General features: G+C 33.9%; 1 protein-coding gene across 3 annotated transcripts in view; it reads right to left on the minus strand.

Annotated features, from left to right (window-relative positions):
- Nucleotides 1-914: 914 nt before the first annotated feature.
- Nucleotides 915-24,121, minus strand: part of LOC115886905 (multidrug resistance-associated protein 1-like) — a 67,111-nt gene continuing 43,904 nt past the window's right edge. For all 3 annotated transcript variants that reach the window (XM_030906228.1, XM_030906229.1, XM_030906230.1), the window contains exons 13-18: nt 20,013-20,501; nt 18,878-19,098; nt 11,428-11,841; nt 9,150-9,457; nt 3,977-4,191; nt 915-1,433 (exon numbers count right to left, since the gene is read on the minus strand). In XM_030906228.1, coding sequence (XP_030762088.1) covers nt 1,072-1,433; nt 3,977-4,191; nt 9,150-9,457; nt 11,428-11,841; nt 18,878-19,098; nt 20,013-20,501 — 2,009 coding nt within the window. In that variant the 3' untranslated portion in view covers nt 915-1,071. The remainder of the gene's footprint in view (nt 1,434-3,976; nt 4,192-9,149; nt 9,458-11,427; nt 11,842-18,877; nt 19,099-20,012; nt 20,502-24,121) is intronic.

A 24,121-nucleotide genomic window follows, 5' to 3' on the forward strand; every position in this document is an offset into this window, starting at 1 on the left:
CATAACGCAAACGCGGTTTGTAGGCTATGACAGGGATGGCATCATTTTGTCTCTTGTGTCTGGTCTGGATTATCTGCGTAGGACAACTTGGAGCAATAAGATCATATCTGCTTTTTATGTTAAAAAAAGAGGCAAATATTAAAGTAGTTAGTCAGAAAGAAACAAGTTTATTTTTAAAAAACGCGCATGCGCGAGATTTCTATAAAGGTAATCTCTGGGAACCTTCTCAACACCGCTATATAACTATTAAATACCCTTTTTCAGTTTTATAGCGGTAACTCGATAGGATATATAAAGGTGTTGAGAAAGTTTTCAGGACTTTGGTTGCACACCTTGAGTGTTAAGGATTACCACAGGAACAGTTATAAAAGGCACCGTTTAGGGCATATAAGTGTTATATAATGGTTACCAATAACTCACGACAACCATTCTAGATGCGTTTAGGTTGTATAATATGGTGTTGGGAAGTTTCCTAACACACTTATAAAACAAAAAATGCTTCTTGGGAGAAAAAATTAAAAGTGGTCTATGCTTTATACCAGACCATCATGTCCTATAGGCTTGTAGCAGGTGCATTCTCCGCCGGTGCTGCCACCGCCGGAGAATACCGCTAATATCGAATACATACAAATACACGGGTTCAAATGACAAGTAAACGAAAAAATGAGTATATAATTATTCTAAAAGTGTTAGAAAGTATATTTTGCGGAAATTCTAAACAAAAAAATAAAAAGGTAACTATTTTGATATCTTCGGAAGGTCTAACTTGCATTATAATTTATTATTCCAGTTAAAAACCGAATCTGTTATCACCTTTAAGCGTTCAAATTAAAGAACAAAACATTATTAAAAATTATTAAAAAAAAGTCTGGTCAGCATTCATGGAAAATAGTGAAATAAATACACAGTAGATCTTAACAATGCAAAAAATATAATGAAAGAAACTAACGGTATACAAAAGTAAATTATTATTATCATTTATTGTTTATAATACCATATCGAGTTAAAATCTCAATCTCGAAACTGTCTTGAAGCATCACTTATCACTAACACTACTTTTCTGTCTGTAGGCTAGATAACCAATCCAGCATCTTTGCACATACCGTAGAAAATCGATTCTTTATTTTGTAGCAAAATTTGCGGAGCCTCAAATTCTGCAATTTTGCCTTTATCTAGCACCAACACGCGGTTGGAATCTACGATAGTGTTCAGTCTGTGCGCTATAGTGATCACAGTACAATCGGCGAACTCTGTACGGATGGTTTTCTGTATAAGATCGTCGGTTTCTAAGTCAACAGCTGCTGTAGCTTCGTCCAGAATTAGTATTTTGGTTTTCCTCAAAAGTGCTCTAGCTAGACAAAGCAGTTGGCGTTGACCTGCGGATAAGTTTTCGCCGCCCTCGGAAACTTTATGGTACAATCCAGAAGGTAAACCTAAAACACAGATGAAAAGATGTAAGCTAAAAATTAATATATTATTGTTGATTGAAGAAATAAGAAGATGCGCAACCTTATGGGCGATTTCGTGGCACAAAACCTGTCCGAGAATTACCAAAGTAGCATTTGGACGTTATCTAACGTCGGGTATACGTCGCGTTCAATAAACCCGACATCGGGTACCAACGTCGCGTCGGTTCGACCGCTTGACGACCCTTATTTGCACCTAAATGGGGAATACAGATTCGGGTCGCCTCGACGTCGGTATCTGACCTAATAGGGAATGTAGTTCTACCAATTACCAACGTCATATTACGTTGGATTTTAGTTACTTAAAATTCGTCGCTAAGCACTTACGTTACGTTTGGTTTCATATTCGCTACCAAGAATACATAAAAACCTAACCAAACTACCTAATTACAAATGGATTCATAATCACTCCTCGAATATAACTATAAGTGCCTATCTAATTTCATATTATAATAATTCTGAATCATTAGTCCAGACATCAGTTTTGTCAACGGAAGTCACTTTTTTTATATATCTGATTAAAATACTCCGGAAAACAACGAGCGCCTTCAAAATTAGGTAGATTTATGAAATAAAAATATCAATAAAAAAATAACTCGCAAAATATTTTTTTTTAATTTTCTAGCTGGTTTAATCATAAAACTGTACTGTGGTTCCCCCCAAACTCAACCTTATCAATATTATTCTACTAGAAATAAATCGAAATGTGAATATAAATTTTAAAAACAAAAAACGATTTTAAATGGCTGACAATCGGATACTTGTTAAGAATGGCGGATTTCTGTGTCCGACTTAATATGAACTACCAATATACCAATTCCAACCGGGTCTCCAACATTAGTCTCACACGACCGAAGTCATCAAACCGGACGACCGGCAATCGTATTATGACGTATATAATTCCAACGTACGCCACGTAACCTCACTTTGCGTATCAGTGATTTGTGGATTTGTGCAACTATATTTTAGTTTTGTTTTCTCCTTAAAAAAAATGGGCAGCCACTTTTTAAGCCTAACCTCACATGTGGGAGGAGGATGGGGTCTGCTGGTTTCCTAAGCTAAAAATGAAATTAAGAAGCACCAGTGTAATGCAACCTCTTCCGGATAAAAAGCATTTATAAAAAATGTCTGATTAAAAAGTACCTAAATAAAGCAAAAAGTGTAATGCAACCTCTTCCGGATAAAAAGCATTTATGGGTGGAGGCAAGACATCACTACTACTATTATTATTTTGCAAAAGCCTCGACCTCTTTCTGTAAAATGTAGATGAATGTCTAAATGCCTTTTTAGTGTTTTTTAGGCATAATAAAAAAATTAAGTTTGTTTACAAAAACTTTTTATTAGGTTATGTTCATGATGTACATTAGGTCGCAAATGCTACTTAATGGGTAGTATTTACGGACGTAAATAGAGATACGTAAATTAGGTTATAAATATGAACATCAAATACACCAAATATAATTGGACGTTACTTTAGGGATTATCAGTGAGACGTATCCTATTCGGGCAACGGGTAGACGTCGGGCTAGTTCAAGTATATGTACGTCGTGCAAGCCAACGTGGGAACGAGGTTGGGAAATTAATAAAAATGGTACGTTGTTATTTTGTACGCCGACAGATCGTTGGATTTACCGACTCGGATCCAACGACGTCGCTTTTAATAGGAAAGCGACGTCACCGGTCATATCACCAGCATCCGACCTAAATTTGCACAAAGTCTGATGGCGCTTCAGATCAGATTTAGTTCGAAGTCAGATAGATGCTACTTGGGTAGCTGGCGTTACCGTCATGCGTCAGCCTGTCCGAGATTTAGTTTAGCTCTGCGCCGCCGCGCGCTGATAGTCGTCTACAGTGCAGCGGATAAAGAATACTCTACCGTAGTTCTGCTTTCAGTCGACAGAGTGAATGGTTGCCGGAGACAGTGTTGCCAGAACTACTGATACTGATTAATCCGTAGATTTGCGTATTTTCGGTACAGTACGTTAATAATACGGACTTTCTATCATTAAACAATTATAATATTATATGATTAAATAAATAACGGCGTCAGAGTTGGCTTGGAAATGAATAAATGAAGAAATATTATGGTAAATGTCAATAGTCGTCATTTACAAGCCAACTAAACGACTTTTTTCGATGATACAAAATATCCAGGACCTATAAAAGAATTTTTATTTTAGTTGTTTTCCCATGTTTAACACGAATAAATTTTCAATACATAAACGCGGGTCTTTTAACCAAAGATATTTTCGTCAAACGTAATACAGATATTACGTATTTTAATATGGCAACACTGTCGCTTTCAGTTCCACGCCGTTTTCGGTATGCCCACGCTAGCCGAAATAAAGAAAATGAGTGTTAATGCGTTGGCTGCAGAACGAGTAGAGGCTCCACCGTACATCACTTGGGACGTAAGGGGAAATCAAGTCAGCCTTTTCACGAATTCGCCCATTAGGTTGCGTATCTTCCCAATTCTTTCAATCAACGATCTTATACAAAGATCTCCTTACCATTAATAAAATCTTTCAGATGCGCCAACTCAAGAGCCTTCCAAACTTCTGCATCGCTGTACATATCGAACGGATCCAAATTCAATCTTAACGATCCAGAAAATAGGATAGAGTCTTGAGGGATAATTGTTAACTTCGATCTCAAATCGTGAAGCCCTATTTCAGATATATTAATGCCGTCTATGATAATTTTTCCCTCCGCAGCTTCAATAATTCTAAAAAAAATGTTTCCATTTGAATACTTAAAGTTAAGTATACAGGGTGTTTCAAAAAACATCTGCCATATATCTGGTGGAGAGATTCCCCTCGTAAAATTAACATTTATTTTTCATATTAACATAGGTCCGATTCTCCTTTGTTTTGTAGCTACAGGAGGTTAAAGACTTTATCTTTTTTCGATTTATAATTTTCTTCCAAGCGTAAAAGCGATTCTAATGAAATTTGGAGGGTGAAAGTTGCTATTGAGGGGTAAAAGTTACTATGATCACTGGGATTTTTCTCTAAAAAATATATATGCCACAATAATTTACATTAAGTAAATAATTTAAATTTTAAAATTGTGATTAATAAAATTGCGATTATCTCATCTAGTAGATAGAAATGGACAAAATACCAAGATACACATTTTAATCGGAATTAAATTCCCTACATAATTGCTACTAAGAGGAAAAAAAGTCCGTGGCGCACATATTTTTTTTAGAAAAATTTTCCAGAAATAACCCATATGCACGTCCCTGGTGAATCGATCGACACATTTTTAGCATTAAATCATGTAGCACTAATAGTTTTACCTTCCACTTTTCCCCTCCAAATTTCATTCGAATCATTAAAAGAACTTCAAAGAAAATTATAATAAATCGAAAAAAAATGAAGACTTCGAGGAGAATCGAACCCATATTGATATGAAAAATAAATCTTATTTTTACGTGAGAAATCACCCCACGAGAGATGGTACATGTTTTTTGAAACACCCTGTATACAACTTTCCTCTGAAATGTCTGTAAAAATACCACGTTCACCCGGCGGTTCAGATATTAAGTATCCGATGTTTTATAATTCCACTACGCCAGATGCAAATCCGTTTAATCAATTAGATCGAATATACCGATGAGCAGTTAAAAAAAGCGATCAGGCGACATGGTAGAATAAATCTGATGAAAGACGAAAACTCGGGGGGAATTGGTACGTTACGCATATTCAGTATAGGTATAGGGATTGAGAGTTTTATTTACAACGCAAAAAATAGGTTTAGGAGTTTTAACGCCAGATAAAGATTTCTCTGAACTTTTTTTGTATTAATTTTAAGTCTACGACGAATAATTTTTTAAATAAATAATCAATAAGAAAATAATTCCTCCTCAAGAAAAAAAAACTTATATAGAGGACATACCGGACACAAATTTGTATTATGCAAACGTTGTCGGAATAAAAGGTTATGACGAACATTAAACATATATCTAGGCCATTTATCCAGTCGATTGCTGATGGAGAGGCTGAATGTAGCTCCTGGAGACTTCCATGGAATGCTCTAATTGAGCATTCGTTTGAGAATGCGGTCCATGGTTTGCCTTGGATTTGCCAATATTCCCAGATTTTTTATAAACTCCGAGAATACCGGGTGCGTCTCAAAAGTGGCTCACCCCTATAACTTTTTTATTTTTTCAGATAAAAAATCGAGATTTGGTATATTAATATATGACATAAATTAGGATTGATTGACGTATTTAATTGTTTTCTCTCACTTCCTGTTTCACCAAAAATGACTACAACTTTTGATTTTTAAATGGTACCATCGGTGTTTAGTTGCTTTATTCGATAGAAAATGACAGTCCGAATAGAATGGCATATCATATGTCAACTTTTGACATTTTCCAATATGGTTTATTTTAAATTGCAACATGAGATTCATAACGAAAATTTGACTCGAAACACCAAGTATGTGGTACCAAATTATTCGTAAAAAGATGCTTTTTCGAAATATACTAATGAACCACCCTCGTACTTAGTACGATTTTAAAGATAGAATCGATAGAGAGAAGATAGAGATTATTGAGATTATTGCGCTCTGTCCACTCGCTTACCATTTCCCATCATTATTTTTACTGGCGTATCCCCAGGATGTGTTATGGCTATTAAAATTACCTACGTATACACAGAAAAGACGCTCTCTTAAAGCTGTGTCTTAATCTGTCAGATTTAGTCATCTGCTGATGATGCTAATATGGCTAGCGAAACGTGCATCCAGTATAAAAATAAAATATTTTAGTGTTAAGCTTGATTTTCATGCATCCGTTGTCCGGCGATACGTTGATACGATATTAATCTTATTGGTAGAATTTAAAGACTTTGATTGGTTAGAAAATAACGCAGTTTTTAAATTTATTGCATTTTCATGCCTCCGTTTATCCATAACGATTTTGCTATTTTATTTATATATTTATTAAGGTTAGATTAAATTTGTCAAAAAAGTGTCAAAACGTCCGTTATCGTATGAACGGGTCCGTTGACGGGTTGAACTAAAATATTTACGGATGAAAGTGGCGCGAAAACGCTATGACCAATCAGAGCACCGTCGGACCATCGTATCAACGTATAACGGATGCATGAAAATCAAACTTTACTCTTCAATACATATAACATAAATATGTGGCTAATCTATAATGAGGGAAGTTTTGGAAGATTAGGTGGTTAATTTAAAGTACGCAGATTATACAGTTACACACGCATCCTCCGCGGATGAATTAAAATCCATTATGCACAAGTTGAAGGTGGTCAGCGAGAAATATGGATTAAAATGAAATAAAATTTTCGAAGTTGAAAATCAATTCATATACCTCCGCTCTTTCAACTGAAACAAAAGATCATATATAATGCAGAAATTAAAAGAGACCAAAATTAATAAAATATGAAAAAATTCAGCCGTTTCGCATAGCAACAAACCTTAATATACAGGGTTGTTCACCACATACGACACGGAGTATTGTAGCTAAACGATGAGATTTTTACAAATTGTAAGTTTTGGGTTCGATGAAGGACTATTAGAGGTACAATTTAAAAATAATTTTACAAGATACAGAGTGTCCCAAATAAGTAAAAAATATCAAAGTTGTATTTTTTTAAATGGAACAGCCCGTATATTATTACATTTTTAGTTTCTACGATTAAAATAAAAAGGTAAATTTGATTAAGATTTATTATACGTAAACCTTACCGTTTTTGAAATATTTTCAATTTTGTGAAATTGCAGTAAAAATTTTAAGGCTTCATTTCTCCAAGGGTATCAAAGTTTTTAATACTAAATATTTACTGAAGTTTATTTACTGATCAGTTATTGTGAACCTTATACAGAGTGTCTAAAAATTTATTTTAAGTAATTATTAGCTTCAAACGGCAATAACTTGTTTAATTTAAATGGAACACCCTGTATATTTTACGAGAATCAGATGCACAATTTAATTGTCTATCAATTTATATTATACCATTTTTTACCTATCTTTTTAAGTTTCCGTAGAAAATGCATTTTCTTGTAATTTAGAACTTATTTATCAATATACCCATGGACTATTGACATTTTAGATTATTTTTAAAGATGTACCAAATTTTTAAAGAGTACAGATACTAATATTGTCGATATAATTCGTTTATTTCATTAAAAAAATAAAAAAAAAACTGTTTAAATATTTGTTAAAGAGGACCAATTAATATGATTCCAGTATTCAAGCTACATTAACTGACTGTTTGCGTTGATTAATAATAATTGCTCCAAATACTAAAAAACTGAATTTTGTATGGGCATTAGACAGTGTGATAAAAAGTAACACCTTAAAAATGATATTTCATTTTTTAATAAATGCTAATTTATAACAACAAAGACTTCAATTTGATAACTTATTATTATATTGATTTCTGACTCAAAAATCCACATTTATTTATAATAATTTATTAACGAACACAATTAAGTATGTCATTAATTAGTATATGGGCAGAAATAATGGTGTTATATTTAATTAATGGTATACTCTTTTATAAAGATTTAAATAGTTTTCTTTTTGCATACAAATGGGCTAGTAATATTATCGTTTTGCTAAAAACGATAATATTACTAGTCTGTACATTTTGTACATTTGTTGCTTTAAAAACAATCTAAAATGTCAATATTCCATGGATATATTGATAAATGAGGTCTAAATTATGAGAAAATGCATTTTCTACGAAAACTTGAAGGGATATGTAAAAAATGGTATAATACAATTTGATAGACAATTTAATTGTGCAGCTGATTCTCCTAAAATATATAGGGCATTCCATTTAAATTAAAGAAGTTATTGCCGTTTGAAGCTAATAATTATTTAAAATAAATTTTTAGACACTCTGTATAAGGTAGTATTATTTTTATTATTGCAACACAATAACTGATCAATAAATAAACTTCATTAAATATTTAGTATTAAAAACATTGATACCCTTGGAGAAATGAAGCTTTAAAATTTTTACTGCAATTTCACAAAATTGAAAATATTTCAAAAACGGTAAGGTTTAAGTATAATAAACCTTAATCAAATTTACCTTTATTTTAATCGTGGAAATTAAAAATGTAATAATATATATGGTGTTCCATTTAAAAAAATACAACTTTGATATTTTTTATTTATTTGGGACACTCTGTATCTTGTAAAAATATTTTTAAATTGTAGCTCTAATAGTCCTTCAACGGACCCCAAACTTACAATTTGTAAAAATCTCATCGTTTAGCTACAATACTCCGTGTCGTATGTGGTGAACAACCCTGTAGAATCAACACTGAATATCTATAAACCAATCTTATTTAAGATACCTTGGCCATATATCCAGAAAAAAAACAATGTACTACGAAAACTAATTGTGGAAGGAAAAGTAAACGGGAAACGTCCTAGAGTGACATCTCCGAACCATTGGATGGACCAAATTAATAGAGCCATAGGTCATAGTCTGCACGAGGCCAGTATTACTTCGCAAGACAAAATAACATGGTGAGACACAGCAAATGCAATTGCTTCATATTTCATGTCGCCCTGGTTAATCCCATGGCTCGTACTTTCCAAGCCAACTTGACGACGATTTTCTTTTCGATTATTTGGTACCTAATACACCGCTTTCAGGGACGTCTTTTCCAAAATCTTCATTAATTACTTACCTGAATAATGATAACGTTAAGCTACTTTTGCCAGCTCCGGTCCTTCCAACAATTCCAATTTTTTCGCCGCCTTGTACATTGAAACTTATTCCTTTCAACACTAGATCGAGACCAGCTCGATACCTGACGCAATAGTCTTTGAACTGCACGTTTCCAGTGTCTGGCCACAACTGGTTCGGTTTCCTCTCTGATATTTCCCAAGGTTTTTCCTGTGTCTTCTCGGTGTATTCCTTGATACGTTCGACGCTCACAATATTTGATTCAACCTCGGCCACTGTTCGAATCAACATATTCAAGTTATTAGTTATCTAAAAAAAATGAATTAGGATTAGCATTTGAGTTCTTTCCCATACAGCACGTCCAAATGAAATTACGTTTTTACAAGGGAGACACATGAGAAACCAAATATGTTAAAGTGAACCTAAGTGTTCATCTAGTTCTAGCATATACATATGAGATACACGCAGGTTTCTATTGATAGAATTGTGTGATACAGTGTTTACTAGTTGTATACCGTATGCACTCAAGATTCTTAAGAGTTTTTTGTAATGTAACAAATAATTATTAAAATGATGAAATCTGACGTCGGTATATGAGACATACAATGTATATGTCATATGTATTTGTGATACTTCGTATCATAGTTGTGCCTATAGTACACACCTTGTAAAAATGTGACGTATACACATAATATAAATTTCTATATAGACACTTTGTAATTGTGTACTGTTATATCTACATTCTAGCATGAAATGAAGGTGTGCGCACGCGCGGACAGCCTCAGCGGAGATACACCGACCAAGTGTATCTTATGTGTTCTCTCTCATTTCTCCTTTCTAGGAGTGGTATGTGTTAGCCGCCATTATTGTTTTATCATTCGGAAGCTCTATATAAATGTTCTGTTTGTGTGTAGTTTAAAAGAGATTTTAAGGTAAGCACAAGTTTTTAATTACCTTGTTACACCTTTCTAAGAGTATTATTAATATTATAGCAGCGACTCTTCCCTTACTCGATACCCAATTTACCAAATTTTGACTCCAATGAATGAAAACTCCAAATATTCTCGTATAATGATAAAGAGGTTAGCTGAGCTCTGCAATATAATTTTTTTTTAATTTGGAAATAATAAAAATCTAAATGGACCAGAGAAAGAAAGATTTAAACACATCAAAGAACTTCTTACACTGATATTCGATAAGTTATTGATGGATCAATATACAGGTATGTTTAAAATTCAATAATCAGTTTCATATAAAATTTAAGGGTGAGATTGTCAATCTGAGATTGTTAATCTCGATGAATGAGTATGCTAACAAACCAACTGCTTGGAGGGAAAAGAAGAGAAAAAAATGACTAAACGAGGTCCACCAAATCGTGGCGATATACCAGTGTTTACCATTTTAGTATGTTGTTATACTAGGTACTTATATTTTTAATACATTTTGATACAAATTCTGTTCTTTTATAGTGTTTTCTTACTTCTGGTTTCTGCAGTGTAAATAATTATTATTATCGTGTTATTTGCGCTATTGCGTTCCATGATATAAAGAAATATAAGAATTTTATTTTTAACCACTTAATCCATTTTATGGAAAAAAATGGAACAATTTTAAGGCTACTTCTCTTGAACTTACGATCGAGATACTTTTGGAAAATACAAAGTTTTGCCTTCCTAATTTTCGTTCTAAAAAGATATGATTGGTATTATTGAATAAATATTTCTTAAAAAGAACGAAAAGTTAGGCATCAAAACTTGTATTATTTCCTAAATTCGTTCATAAGAAGTAGTTTTATCTAGCACAAGATGTATATACGAAGCAAAATACATACGTATACACGCAGTAGTGTAAACAGAGTTTAAACGTAATACACAAGCACTGTGTATCCTATGACACACTGTGTATCCCTTACTTTGTGTATACGTAAATGCTATACTGTGGCTACATTGTGTGAGGCGGACGTTTAACCTTTGTGCATACGTGTTGAACTACAATGTGTAAACGTATCATATTTACATCGGGAGAATTGTGCCACCCTGTGCCTACATCTAATAATGTAAACACATCGTAAATGTGATTTGATGTGCTGTATGGGTTATATTGAGTAAAAATGATTTTTAAAAAGTGTAGTTTAAAATTCGAGAAGAAATATTTTTTCGGTCGATTTGTGTCTGGAAACGTTCTATTCTTTTCTAATCTTTCTATAATTAGTGTTAATTTTCATTTCCTAGCAGCCTTTTTTGACGTTTTTTTTTGTTTGATCATTCGGTACAACTTACCTGTAGTGCATAACTGACAGACAAACCGACCATGGCAGGATTGATATCCTTGCTTAAAATGGAAAATATTGCTGACGTTAAAATAATAATATTTCCAATCGTTTCCAAGCGTATCCCCAACCATCTATACCCATAGACGGTAAGAAATAGACATCTTTGACTGTTATCAACACGATGATCTGATTCCTCTATGAATCTATCTTCACTGCGGTACGCTCTGATAACGGTAGTGCCAGAGAGAGTCTCTCCAAAATGAGAATATACTGGAGACCTGGTTACCGATTCTAATCGTTTAATTTGTCTAGATGTAGCAACAAAATACCTTTCTATAAAGACATATATAACTCCTATAGGAACTAGTACTGCTGTGAATATTGGAGTTGTGTAACAAATTATAGCGATTGATCCTAATACCTAAAAAAACATTAAATTTATTATTAAAGTATATAATAGGTGAGCCCAAGATGCTAAATGGAGATTTACTCAAGTGTCGAGGGGACCTAATAAATGGATTGTGAAAAATCCATGCTAGAAATAAAAAAAATTGTGTGCACACTATGTGCGCATATTTGAAGTGAAACTTCTTAATAACAGCTATTAAATTGAAGGATTTGAAGGACATGTTTGAAAACGTGTCGTTTGAAATGTTGAAAAAGTAATCAATCAAAAATGAATAATAATTTGATTCACTTTCACAAAATTCGTATTAAAATGACCGTCTGTCCATTTGTCGGTCTGAGGACTTCATTCGGGCCCGTCTATTCACGTGCCGAGTTTGGTTCCAATCTTTGAATAAGAAGACTAAGGAAGGAGCATAACGATATCCATGTATTCATGCATGGTGGGCGGAAAAAGGCATGAAAAAGGACTCTAGGATGGGGATCCTTGACAGTTCTGTTTGACGATTCATTTGACACATTTGAATTTGATTTGAAATTTTGTAGATTTGTCAGTCTTTACGGAGCTTATTTTATATTATTTATTATTTATTCTACAACTGAGAGTTGTATAAAGGTAGTAAATCTAGATGGAAATTGTGGCAGAACTTAAATTAACAGTGACACTATCGCGATTTATCGAAAAAGACTCTAAAATAGTTGGTTGTGTAGCGTGCGGTAGATCTCGGCAAAAATCGAGTGAAATAATGGAACAACTTTTCGCTAGTAAGTGACTATATAATATACATACGTGTATTAAACCGATCATTAATGAAATTCACTTAAATTAACTAATTATATATTTTTTCTTGCATTTTTGCTTTTATTTACTACTTGTCAAAGATTAGATTTCAAAGAATTTAAATACGTCAATTTGATTTACATGCCTCAATAGCGTATCGGATGTTTGTGTTAATAAATAATTATTATAACTTATCTATTTTTATTAGAATTATATATTTTTGTAACAATTTAAAAAACTACCAACATTTATTTACAACGTAAAATAAAGCAACATATTATTGAGTCTACCCCACGTCTACCCTACATCATAGTTTTACATTTTTTAGATAAAATTAGAACGGCACTGATAAACCGGAATTTAAGTCGACCATATTTGAGGCCCATCGCGGTGGACCTAAGATTTTTGATATTCAAAGGTTCCAATAAAACCACAATTAAGAAAAATCCTGAAGAATTCGTAGAGGCATCGGTTCTAAACGTAGCTCGTCCCCAGTTATGTAGGAATCGACCTACAATTTTCTTAAATATCAAACCTTATTCCCACCCTGATGAAGATTTAAACGAAACGTCGTATCCAACTTTACAAGGTGGGACCATGTGCACCGTCGCTCACATAACTTACCCACCAAATTTGATCGCAATCAGACATTAACTTTTGACGTTTCTAGCATCAAAACCACAGACAAACAAATAAAAAGAGACTGGCAAATTAAATGGCAAAGAGAGGGACAACGTTCCCGTAGCGCAACTCAGAACGCAAAATTTCGTTCTATTTATGTTGATCTGCGCATTGCGTCTATTGGGCCCACTATCTCATTCTAATATAACAAGAGAGAAAGAAGCAGCCATATAAAACGTAATTTCTAAATAGAAATTAGAACGATCGCCTTTCGTTTTCGTCATCATGATAACCAAGATGACAACATCATGACCTTAGACAAGGAAAGAGAGATCATGACAATTCGTCATGTTTGTTAATTTTTCTTTTGGTGATTTACCTTTTTTCTAAACTCTCCATTTTATTGACTTATGAATATGGATAGGGAACAAATTTCTTTGTTCCATATAGGTATATTTTGTTACTTATAATTTTAGGTTATACTATTTGTTATTTTATTTGCTGCAGGAGCCAGTATCATCTATTTTCTATATGTATTGGTGCCCCCTTTCTCTGATATATATGTTAAAGACACCCGGTAAAATAAAAAAAAGTAGTTATATTTATTATCTTATTAAGAAAAAAGTAGAAGTAGTAGTGTCAAAAATATTTCGAACTTCTCTTAACATAACAAATTAATACAATTAATTTTTTTCATTTTTTGGGTAGGTAGTTTATAGCTGGTTTATAGTAACCAGAAACTTTATTAATATACCTATTTTACTTTTGTTTTAGGACTTGAAAATGGTTCAGGATCATGATTCTCGTAAAGTCTTCTTTGCTGGGATATTCACTTTGTTATTGCAATTAGGCAGTTTTTTCGAAAATGAGATTTTTAATGTCCTTTAAAAAAATTGGCCGATCGTTTCCTGCAACAGTCAGTTCCTCTGCATTTAAAATTGGTAGGTGGGTGGTATAAACACTGTTATTTTTTGTTATTATATTATAAAAATTTTATTTATTTTTATGTATAAATAAATATGTTTATAAAATAGTACAATTTTTGCTTTTTTTATAATTTTCCTTATAACAGTAGTATTCTTTCGTTCTGAAAGAAACTGCAAATTTTCACTTAAACTGATTTATTCCCTACACCATGATTTTTGTTCCCTTTACGTGGTATAGGGAGTAAATCAGTTTAAGTGAAAATTTTCAGTTTCAGAGTGAAAGAATACTACTAATAATGGCTAATTTAAATTTTCCGCCAGCCAGAATGGGCGATAATGTCTTACGATGCGTTGTATACCTATCTCTTTCTTTTTCATATAAAGCACACATAATAAAGAAAGATAGCAATAAAGACGTACGTCCTGCCATGGTCCTGCTAATTGGTTTCAAAATTGTTATTCTGAGTTGCGCTATGGGAACGCTGTTCCACTCTTTACCGTTTATTACCGATATCTGTCATCGTTTCGGAGTTACGGGGTGTTTTGAGAGAGACATGAGATTTGGTTACCACCTTGGAAAGCAGAACGGTTCTGGTCCAGTTAGTGGAGTGTTCGCTCCTTTCCTAGCTAGATTATTTGCTTTTTCATTGCCTTCTATCCCTTGGTGAGCAGGCACCCAGTGCAGGAGGACTTTGTTTTCTTTGCCTAATTTATTCAGCTTCTCTATGCATTCTTTGACCAATTTCGAATTGATTGATACTGAGTTGATCGCCTTTAACGCTGCTTGACTATCAGACAAGATGGCTATTTCTTGTTTCCGATAGTTCCTATCTAAGATAAGTTGTACGCTTCTCTCGATAGCGTAGATTTCTGCCTGTAGGATACTAGGGTAAGTGCCCATTGGTTCGGAGTAATTAGCTCTCGGCCCAAACACTCCGATCCCTGTTCCCGTATTGGTTTTGGAAGCATCAGTATACCAAGTTATGGTATGGTCTTTTAACTGCTGGGCAAGCGTTTCGCTCTTCCAATCCTTCTTATTGCTCAATACTACATTGACATGTTTGTCAAAGTTGTACGTTCTTGGCATATCGTCCACTGGGAGTTGCAGGAGTGGTATTTCCTTTTTGAGGGTGTTCCAAGACCCTGATCTGACAATTCTCCCAGTACTAATTACGTTAGTGACCATTCTAATCATTGTCGCATTGGCATATCTACCAATGACAATGTGCAGTGGTGTTAGATCTAGAATGACCTCCATTGCTGCTGTTGGACAGGTTCTCATGGCTCCTGTGATGCAAACACATGCTAGTCTCTGGACTTTGCATAGGTTTAGCCTTGCCGTCCGTTGCTCTAGTTTTGTGTACCAGGCAACTGCTCCATAAGTAATCATGGGTCTTACTATCATGGTATACATCCAGCGCAAAATGTTAGGGGAGCAGCCCCATCTATTTCCGGCCAGTCTTCTGCATATCATGAGAGCCTTTATGGCTTTGCTGGTAGTGTTCTTAATATGCCTGTTCCACAGGAGTTTACTGTCCAGGGTTATTCCCAGGTATTTAACTTCCTGTGTTGGCAGTATTTCCTTTCCATCTAGTTGGATTCTTTTCAAGTTTTTCAGACTTCGCCTTCTAGTGAATGGCACTATCGCGGTTTTGTCTGAGTTGATACTCAGCCCGACAGTCCTACACCATCTCTCAGTGATACGGAGTCCTCTTTGGATAATATCACACAAGGTGCCTTCATGTTTCCCCCGAGCGATCATGACTATGTCATCTGTATACCCAATGCAGTGTATTCCCGCAAGAGTTAATTCATCTAGCAGTTCATCCACCACCAAGCTCCACAGCAAAGGGAAGGTTACTCCACCTTGTGGAGTTCCTTGCGTTGTTTTAACAGCTACAGTTTTGGTGCCCATCTGAGCCTCTGCTGTTCGTGTTGATAGCATTTCCCAAAACCAGCGAATAATAGTTCTGTTCACCCCTCTTGTTTCTAGAGATCGCCTGACCACCTTATGTGGTATATTGTCAAACGCCCCCGCAATATCCAAGAAGGCACAAATTGCTGTTTCTTTGCTATCCAGACTTGTCTGTATTAGCTCCGTTAATTGGAACAGAGCAGTTTCTGTGGATCTGCCCGTTCTATATGCACGCTGACTATCATGTAGTGGTTTAACCTTTAGATGATTTTCTCCAATATGGTTGTCAACTACTTTCTCCAGCGTTTTTTTGTTTAGATTATACGGTCAATTAAAAAAAAAAAAACTTTATTCTTCCGCAAAGGTAAAATTCTATCGGCACTAAGCTCGGCGGCATCGATGACCAACGGCTGGGATATTGGCTATTCAATTATTCTCGAAATTGGCTGCAAAAAGTTGCTGATAACTGCAGCGTTCGGAGGCGGTGCGTCGTCTTGCTGAAAAAATATGTTTTCGAGTTCCATTAGAGACAGATCATCAATATGGTCATCAGCTTACTAGTTAAAAGTGGCGAGCTTTTAAAAATTCTGTATTTCTAAGAGAAGTATAAGAAAATATGAAGTGTGCTATATATTTGCAAGGTAATTTTAATTATAGTTAATTTATATTAATTATACTTAATTTTAATTAAGTTCTTTTCATTTAATTAAAAATATACATGGTGCCCCGAATAAAAAATAAAATTTTCTGTTAATAACTCTTAAATTATTAATTTTGAAAAAATTATACTTAAACCATTAAATTCTACGTAAAAAGGTGATTTGGAAATGTTTTCATAAAAATACAAAATTTTCCATAGCAAAAAAGTTACAGTGATTTGTTAAAAATGCACATTTTTGAAAAACTCATAAACGGTAACAGATATCGATGTGCGGTTTTCACCATCATGTTTTTGATAAAAATTGAGCTCCAGACACCGATATTAGTTTTCACCTATCTCCTATAGAAAAGGGTGTTTCCTTTTAAAAGCGTCGAATTTGACCCATCCTGTACAACACTGTATAAAAGTTTAATGTATCGTGGGGGTATATAACAGGGTGCAAGGTTTCTCCCCGCTTGAGTCTCTCCAATATCAGCAGGAATAATAGCTGGTTCCTCGGAGGTGGACTGTTTTTAGTGGGTATCAATCCGTTTACTCTGTCTAGGGGATATTTCTATGATCGTCTTGTGATGGTGTCGAGATGGTGATGGGAATGATCACTATTCGTCTATAAAAGATTTTAAACCACCCCCTTACAAAAAAAATCCCCGTTTGAGTAAATATAAAATCTCTGCTTGGGCTCCCCCATTATTAGCATAATTATTAACTATACATGGCAATATGGCAAACGCCTCCTTACTTAAAAAAAACATAAAATCGAATACCTAGAATAACTTTGACAAATTCATGTACCTATATTATACAGAAAAGTCCACAGACTTCGAAACATAGGAAAATCAAGTCCATTTAGCGTGTGTCCAAATTTTGACAAGTTTTCAAAAATGACAGTTTTGTTTAGAATGACATTTAATTTCACCTGACCTCTCGGTGAATGATTTCTTTTTATGGGGGTACATAAAATCTAAAATTTAATGCCATGAAGAAATTCAAAATTTGGAGCAGTTAAGGCAGAAAATATTTAATGCCTTTGACACTGTCACCCCTGATCTGTTATCCAATGTGAGGAGAGAGGATTTTATGATCATTTGGGTTATTGTTTAATGCAAGAGGGAGGCATTTTTGAACAATTTTTGTAATTTTTTAAATTTTATTATCCTGTTTTTTACCGGTTTACCCATTACCTACCTTGACGAACATGGGAAAACAAAGGTCCTTTTCAGGACCACAAATATTTTGATTGAGAAATTTGTTACTTTTATTTTTTTTGGATTAAAAAAAACAAAAGTTGTTAATATAATACCAATTTATAAGTGTATTAGTAGTTTTAATACACACTATGATATAAAATGTATTATTATTATAATATACATTATTAATACTATTATTCATTCGAAATGGCATTAAGGCCCAATTGCACCAATGATTTAAATTGTTATTAAAGATAAATAGAGCTTAGAATGAGCTGTATTTATATTTACTTTAATGTTCACCTTAAATGAGGGAATTTGACTGATACAATTTTTGAATTTGAATTGTTTTTAATGATACTAACAATTTTAGTTCAATTTTTAATAAAATTTATTTAATATTAATAGAAATCCAAGAGATTTGAAACCTCTTTTAGCGATTTATAACATTCTCAAATGAATTACAGGTGCCCTTATTTTCTATGAAAACCACACAGCTTTTTTCATAGCCGCTGCAGTTGCTATAAAAAACATAAATAAATGAATAGGGACATTCTTTATCCTCTTAGTTTCATAGTAATTACGTTTTTAAAGAAAAAGTCACAGTTATAACTCGACTTAAGCTAAGAAGACCTTAAATATGCAATGCGGTGCAATTGGCCATACATTAATGTCAAAACTAAATTTTAAGGTGTGAAAATTGCGTCACACGCTAAATGGACTTGATTTTTCCTATGTCTCGAAGTGTGTGGACCTTTTGTATAATATAAAAAAATCATTGTATGTAAATCATATTATTTAAAGTAGGTGTACATATATGCTAAAATTATGACAGTAGGTACCACAAGAAAATAGTCTATAAGAAAATAGCTGCCGGTGGATACAATTCAGGTAACATGTAACATACTAGTGATATATGTATGTTTTATCGTTGTTATCACATAATTTGAGTTATATTTACCTTTACAGTGTGCCCGAAAAAATTATTGAAATTGCTTGGTAGTCTTTGATCTACGCCAACAACGTCGCTAGAAAATCTAGCTAATATTCTTCCACAGGGTGTTATGTCAAAGAACTGCATCGGCAAATGCATAACAGCATTCACCAATTTTCCATGTAGTTTGGTGGCAGCATTGGTGGTACCTTTGGCGAATACTGTATCTGCTACTAATATGCAAATTCCTAAAAATATATGTACCTATAAGCTTGGTGCATTTCAAATGATTTTAAATATTCCAACCGCAGCGCTCGACGGCAGATATTAGAAGTACTTCAAGTAGTAAAAATTAAGTGAAAAAGAACCCGAACTGGCCGTTGTGACTCGTTATTTTTTAACAATTTCAATTGTTTTCAGTCACTTTCTGTTTCACCGGAAATGACTACAACTTTGATTTTTAAATGGCACCCTCGGTATGTTTGTACTTTATTCGATAAAAAATGATACTCTGAATAGAATGACATATCACATGTCAACTTTTGACATTTTCGCTAAAAAACAAAACGAATTTTAAATTTCAATCTAAAGTGGCATGGCTGTGTTAAAAACACTAATTTTTAATCAAGGAGCCTTGGAAAAATAGATTTGATCGTCTAATGTTTTTAGTGTTTTGCCCTGGCCGGTTAAAATATGCCCAAATCGAATTTTTAATCATATCTCAATTTTTTTCAAATGGAACGAGGGTGGATCATTAGCATATTTGGAAAAAGCATTTTTTACGAATAATTTGGTACCACACACTTGGTATTTCGAGCCAAGTTGTCGTTATCAACCGCATGTTACAATTTCAAATAAACCATATGCGAAAATGTCAAAAGTTGACATATGACATATGAAATGTCATTCTATTCAGGGTGACATTTTCTTTTCAGAATTCAGAATTGTGTTTCTAGATAATAATTATAATTTTCTGAAGAAGACCTAAAAATGGTCGAAACATACGTAAAAAATAAAAACAACTTTTAATTATTATGTTTTAAATTACTGGCCTAAAACCAAGAATAAATCCCAAATAGATATATGATCTAGGGATATAAGGCAATTTTAACAGTTGCTATAGAAAAAAAAATTAATCTCTTCTCAATATTTTCATTTATACCTTGTATTATTCCGAGTGCCCCGTAAATTCCCAGATACATGTTTCTCAATCCCGTATTGACTTTTCCATCGACCATCACATCGGTGTCTTCAGCCCAGAATCCCAGCCAAGTATTGGAAGCAATTCCAAACCCTTGAAATCCACAGTAACACAATACGGTGAACGTAATCAATATTGGACTAACTGCCGATAGGTAATATTTGTACACGGCCATTTTGACGTTGCCTGTTTCCGCATTTTCGATTTCGATTAATTTGCCTTTCTCGGTTTGATTGAATTTGTGAAATGACAGCTTTGAAGTGTCGCTGTGCCGTTTTTTCGACGAACTTCTACGAAGCCTTAAGCTTTCTCGTGACATCGATAAACTACTAAGGCTATTTTGTATAGTGTCGGAACATTCGGAAAGATGAGACCTTTGCCTGGATATTTTTCGTTTTATTTCCATAGCGATAGGTGTTTCTTCAAGTTGTTCTTCGATTTCATCCAGTTCTAAAAAAAATAATTCATTTAAACTTAAAAGATATTTACGTTATAAGCACGGTAAATCACAATTTTTACAGTATGAGTGAGATGTTTAGGATTTTTCAAGGCTTTCGAAAAGAATACTGTAAAAGCTAATGGCGGCCGAATGACATAAATTACATCTACTGCTACTATAAGTATATTCCTGCAAAACACGCCCCGCCCTGTACATTGGCTACTTTCAGATTAGTCGAATATTTATTGGCGGGTGCATCATTTGGCATTGCCTAATTTTTTATGAGAAAGATCAACTGTTCACCAAGTTCGATAGTAAGCCGAGCTTGGAGAACAGTGCAGTCGTGCTCGGTAAAATATTTGCATGATTTTATTGATTTTTATTGTTTTTCTTCTTAATGTTTCAGTTACCTATTATTTTTCCCAACGTAAGTTCCGCTGTTAGCACAGAATATCTAGCTACGCAACAGAAGCCTCGTTACATGTATAAAATTGTAGGTATCAAAAGGAGATAGGCTTTTAAAGCCTGTCTCCAAATCAGATGCGGTAGTTTCGCTACTACATAATAGAGGGCGATAAATTTAAAAGAAAATAGTTTTCTACAAACGAAATTTAAAAGAATTTTGTGCTTGTGAATTTTGTACTTCCTGATAAAGTCTACCTTCAATTTGCTACATCATTTAAACATATTAAAATAGATCAGTGCTCTTTTTTCAAACGTTTTGTAATTGAATCCTGAATTTTGATTGTAATTCGGCGACAATATAATAAGTATTGTTCTACTATTATGATACCACTTTCTGACGTTCAATTGTGTTCATACTTTATATCGTATGATCGGGGAAAAACGGCGTTAGCGATGGCTATGAAATGAAGATCGCTGTCATTTTATATGGGAAATAGTATACGATAATATAGTACCATATTACGATACATGGCGTTCGATTGAGCTTAAACTTGGTATTCTACTTATCTTTAGTAACATATTGTAATATTATGGTACCATGGAACATATAAAGTGGTACCTTCTATAGTACTACATTATGATACCACTTCCTGACGTTCGATTGGGCTCGTATTTAATATATACTTGCGTATTTTTGATGATATTGCAATATTATGGTACCATGAAGCATATCAAGTGGTACCATAATATAGTACCATATTACGTACATTGCGTTCGATTGGGCTTAAACTTGGTATACTACTATATCTTCGGTGACATTGTAATATGATAGAACGATGATGCATATAAAGTGGTACCTTCTATCGTACCATATTATGATACCACTTCCTGACGTTCGATTGAGCTCATATTTGACATATAATTTCGTATTTTTGATGACATTGTAATATTATGATACCATGAACCATATCAAGTGGTACTATAATATAGTACCACTTGATATAATAATATTATATATAAATATATAACTTAATTAGTGTATATTAAAAATGTATTTTTTGAGTATATGTTTTGTAATAATATACTTAAAACTATTTTAAAAGCCAAACGAATAATTAACATAAGTGTGTGACAAGAAAAGAAGAATAGAAAGAAACTATTATACACCAGAAAAAGAATGGGATGCCAATTAAAGTCTTTTTGAATCTAGCAACTGTGCATATTTAGACGAGCTTCAAGGGCGTCGACGTGCCGTCGATCTAAAACCGAAAGTTCAAAATTTCCAATTTCATTCTGATTATGATATTGTCGCGCCATCTAGTATTTTATTTGTGCAATTTTAGCTCTTTCATTTCGAGTATTTTTCTGTTGCGTAGCTAGATATTCTGTGCTGTTAGGAACTATTGTCAAAATAAAACTATATTATATTGCATACAAAAATGAACATTTTTGATATATGAGATGCAAAATACAAAAGGACCGAATACTAAAGTGTTTTTATCACTTAATCGAAATGCAAAAATAAAGATAAAGAAAAAAAATTGTGTGTGCCCTGTGGGCATATTTGAAGTGGAACTTCTCATTTCCTTCCGTCTGTCCATCTGTCTGTCTATTCGTGTGTCCGTCTGAAGCCTCTATTCCTCTATCCACGTGCTGAGTTTGGTTTCAATCGGCCTACCAAATTTGGTCGCGATCGGAAGACATCAACTTTTCTTTCTTACGTCAAAACTAACTACCACCGTAACACGTGTCGTGCACGGTCAAGTTAGCCTTAGTCCAGTCTATTGACACACCAAATTCCATTTAAATCGGACAATTTTTTCTAAAGGCGCGTACACATCTGGCGAACGCATGTGGCCGAAGCCATTCGACCGAATTCATTCGATGTTTTCGGCGTTCGTGAACGAATTCGTTTGCTGCCATTTGTTCAGTTTCGCGGGTATTTTTGGCGCGCGTTCTTTTGTTGTAAGTGGTATTTTTACTCCCGCATATATGCTGAAAATCTTATTCGGAAAGAAGTTATGGTAAAATGTAACGAAGCTATTTTATGTAACGAGGTAACGAAGCTTTTTTTATACCAAAAAAAATTCATCAGTTATTGGACAATTTAGACCAGTAGTTCCCAAACTTATTTTTCTCGTGGACCACTTTCAAAATTTTACTGGTTTCGGTGGACCCCCTGCTGCTACATTTCTACCACATTCTTAAAGTCGCCAAAAAATAAAAATTGTGTCACTTCTGAGTTCTGTCCCTATATTCCGATATGTAAAATAAAAACGAAAAATGGTACATTTTATATCACTTTATTTATTAAAAGAATAGAATTACAAGAAAAATATTAAGGTAATATAGGTTCAGGTCATAATTTTAATTAATGGGAAGGATGTATCTGATGGAGTGTCAGCAAACGATCAATGTTTGGCTTTATTTTTGTGAGCAATAACCGCAAATCCCCCCGCTCTGTGATGTTTAATTTGCTCCTTTTTTTGTTAAGAGGTTTGTAACGGCACTAAAACTCCTTTCGACAAGGTATGACGAGGGAAAAGCTATTAAAAATTTCCTTGCGATTTCCCACAGTCCAGGATATTTTTCGGGTATTTCTGCTTGCAGCCAAAATGTTGGGTAGCCTTTTCTAAATTTCACCTTCAGCTCCTCATTAGTGCTTAGCTCGAGCAGCTCCTCTTGTAATACAACATTGGCCACTTCCGTTTCATCAAATGGATTTATGATCCATGGTGGTATATCCATCGTCAGTATATCTTCAAACCTGGTTTTGAAGTCATCATGCAGAGCACTTAAATGTTGACTGTAGGTATGGATATCCTCATCAATACATTCTACCTGCGACAAGTTTGGAAATTGAGAGAATTCGCGCCGACTAATGTTTTGCTTCATAAATTTCAATTTCCCAAGAAAAGCCGAAATTATCCCCTTTGTTTTTATTAAATTCAGGCTGTCCCCTTGTAACTGCAAGTTAATATCATTAAATTTTTTAAACAAATCTGTCAAATACGCAATGTCTGCTTTGAATTTGATCAAGTTTTCTTTTAAATCTGGATCTCTACTTTCTAAGAACTCTAATATGGAATCGAAAACAGAGTAAAATCTCGTTAAGCATGCACCTTTCGACAACCAGCGTACTTCAGTATGTATGGGATCGATTGCGAATGGGATCGATTTTTCCGTAAAAAAATTACTCAGGACATTAAATATTGATTCGCCTTTA

This window comes from Sitophilus oryzae, unplaced genomic scaffold (assembly GCF_002938485.1).
Source record: "Sitophilus oryzae breed Bouriz unplaced genomic scaffold, Soryzae_2.0 scaffold_535_pilon_pilon, whole genome shotgun sequence".
In the NCBI taxonomy this organism is placed as follows: domain Eukaryota; kingdom Metazoa; phylum Arthropoda; class Insecta; order Coleoptera; family Curculionidae; genus Sitophilus; species Sitophilus oryzae.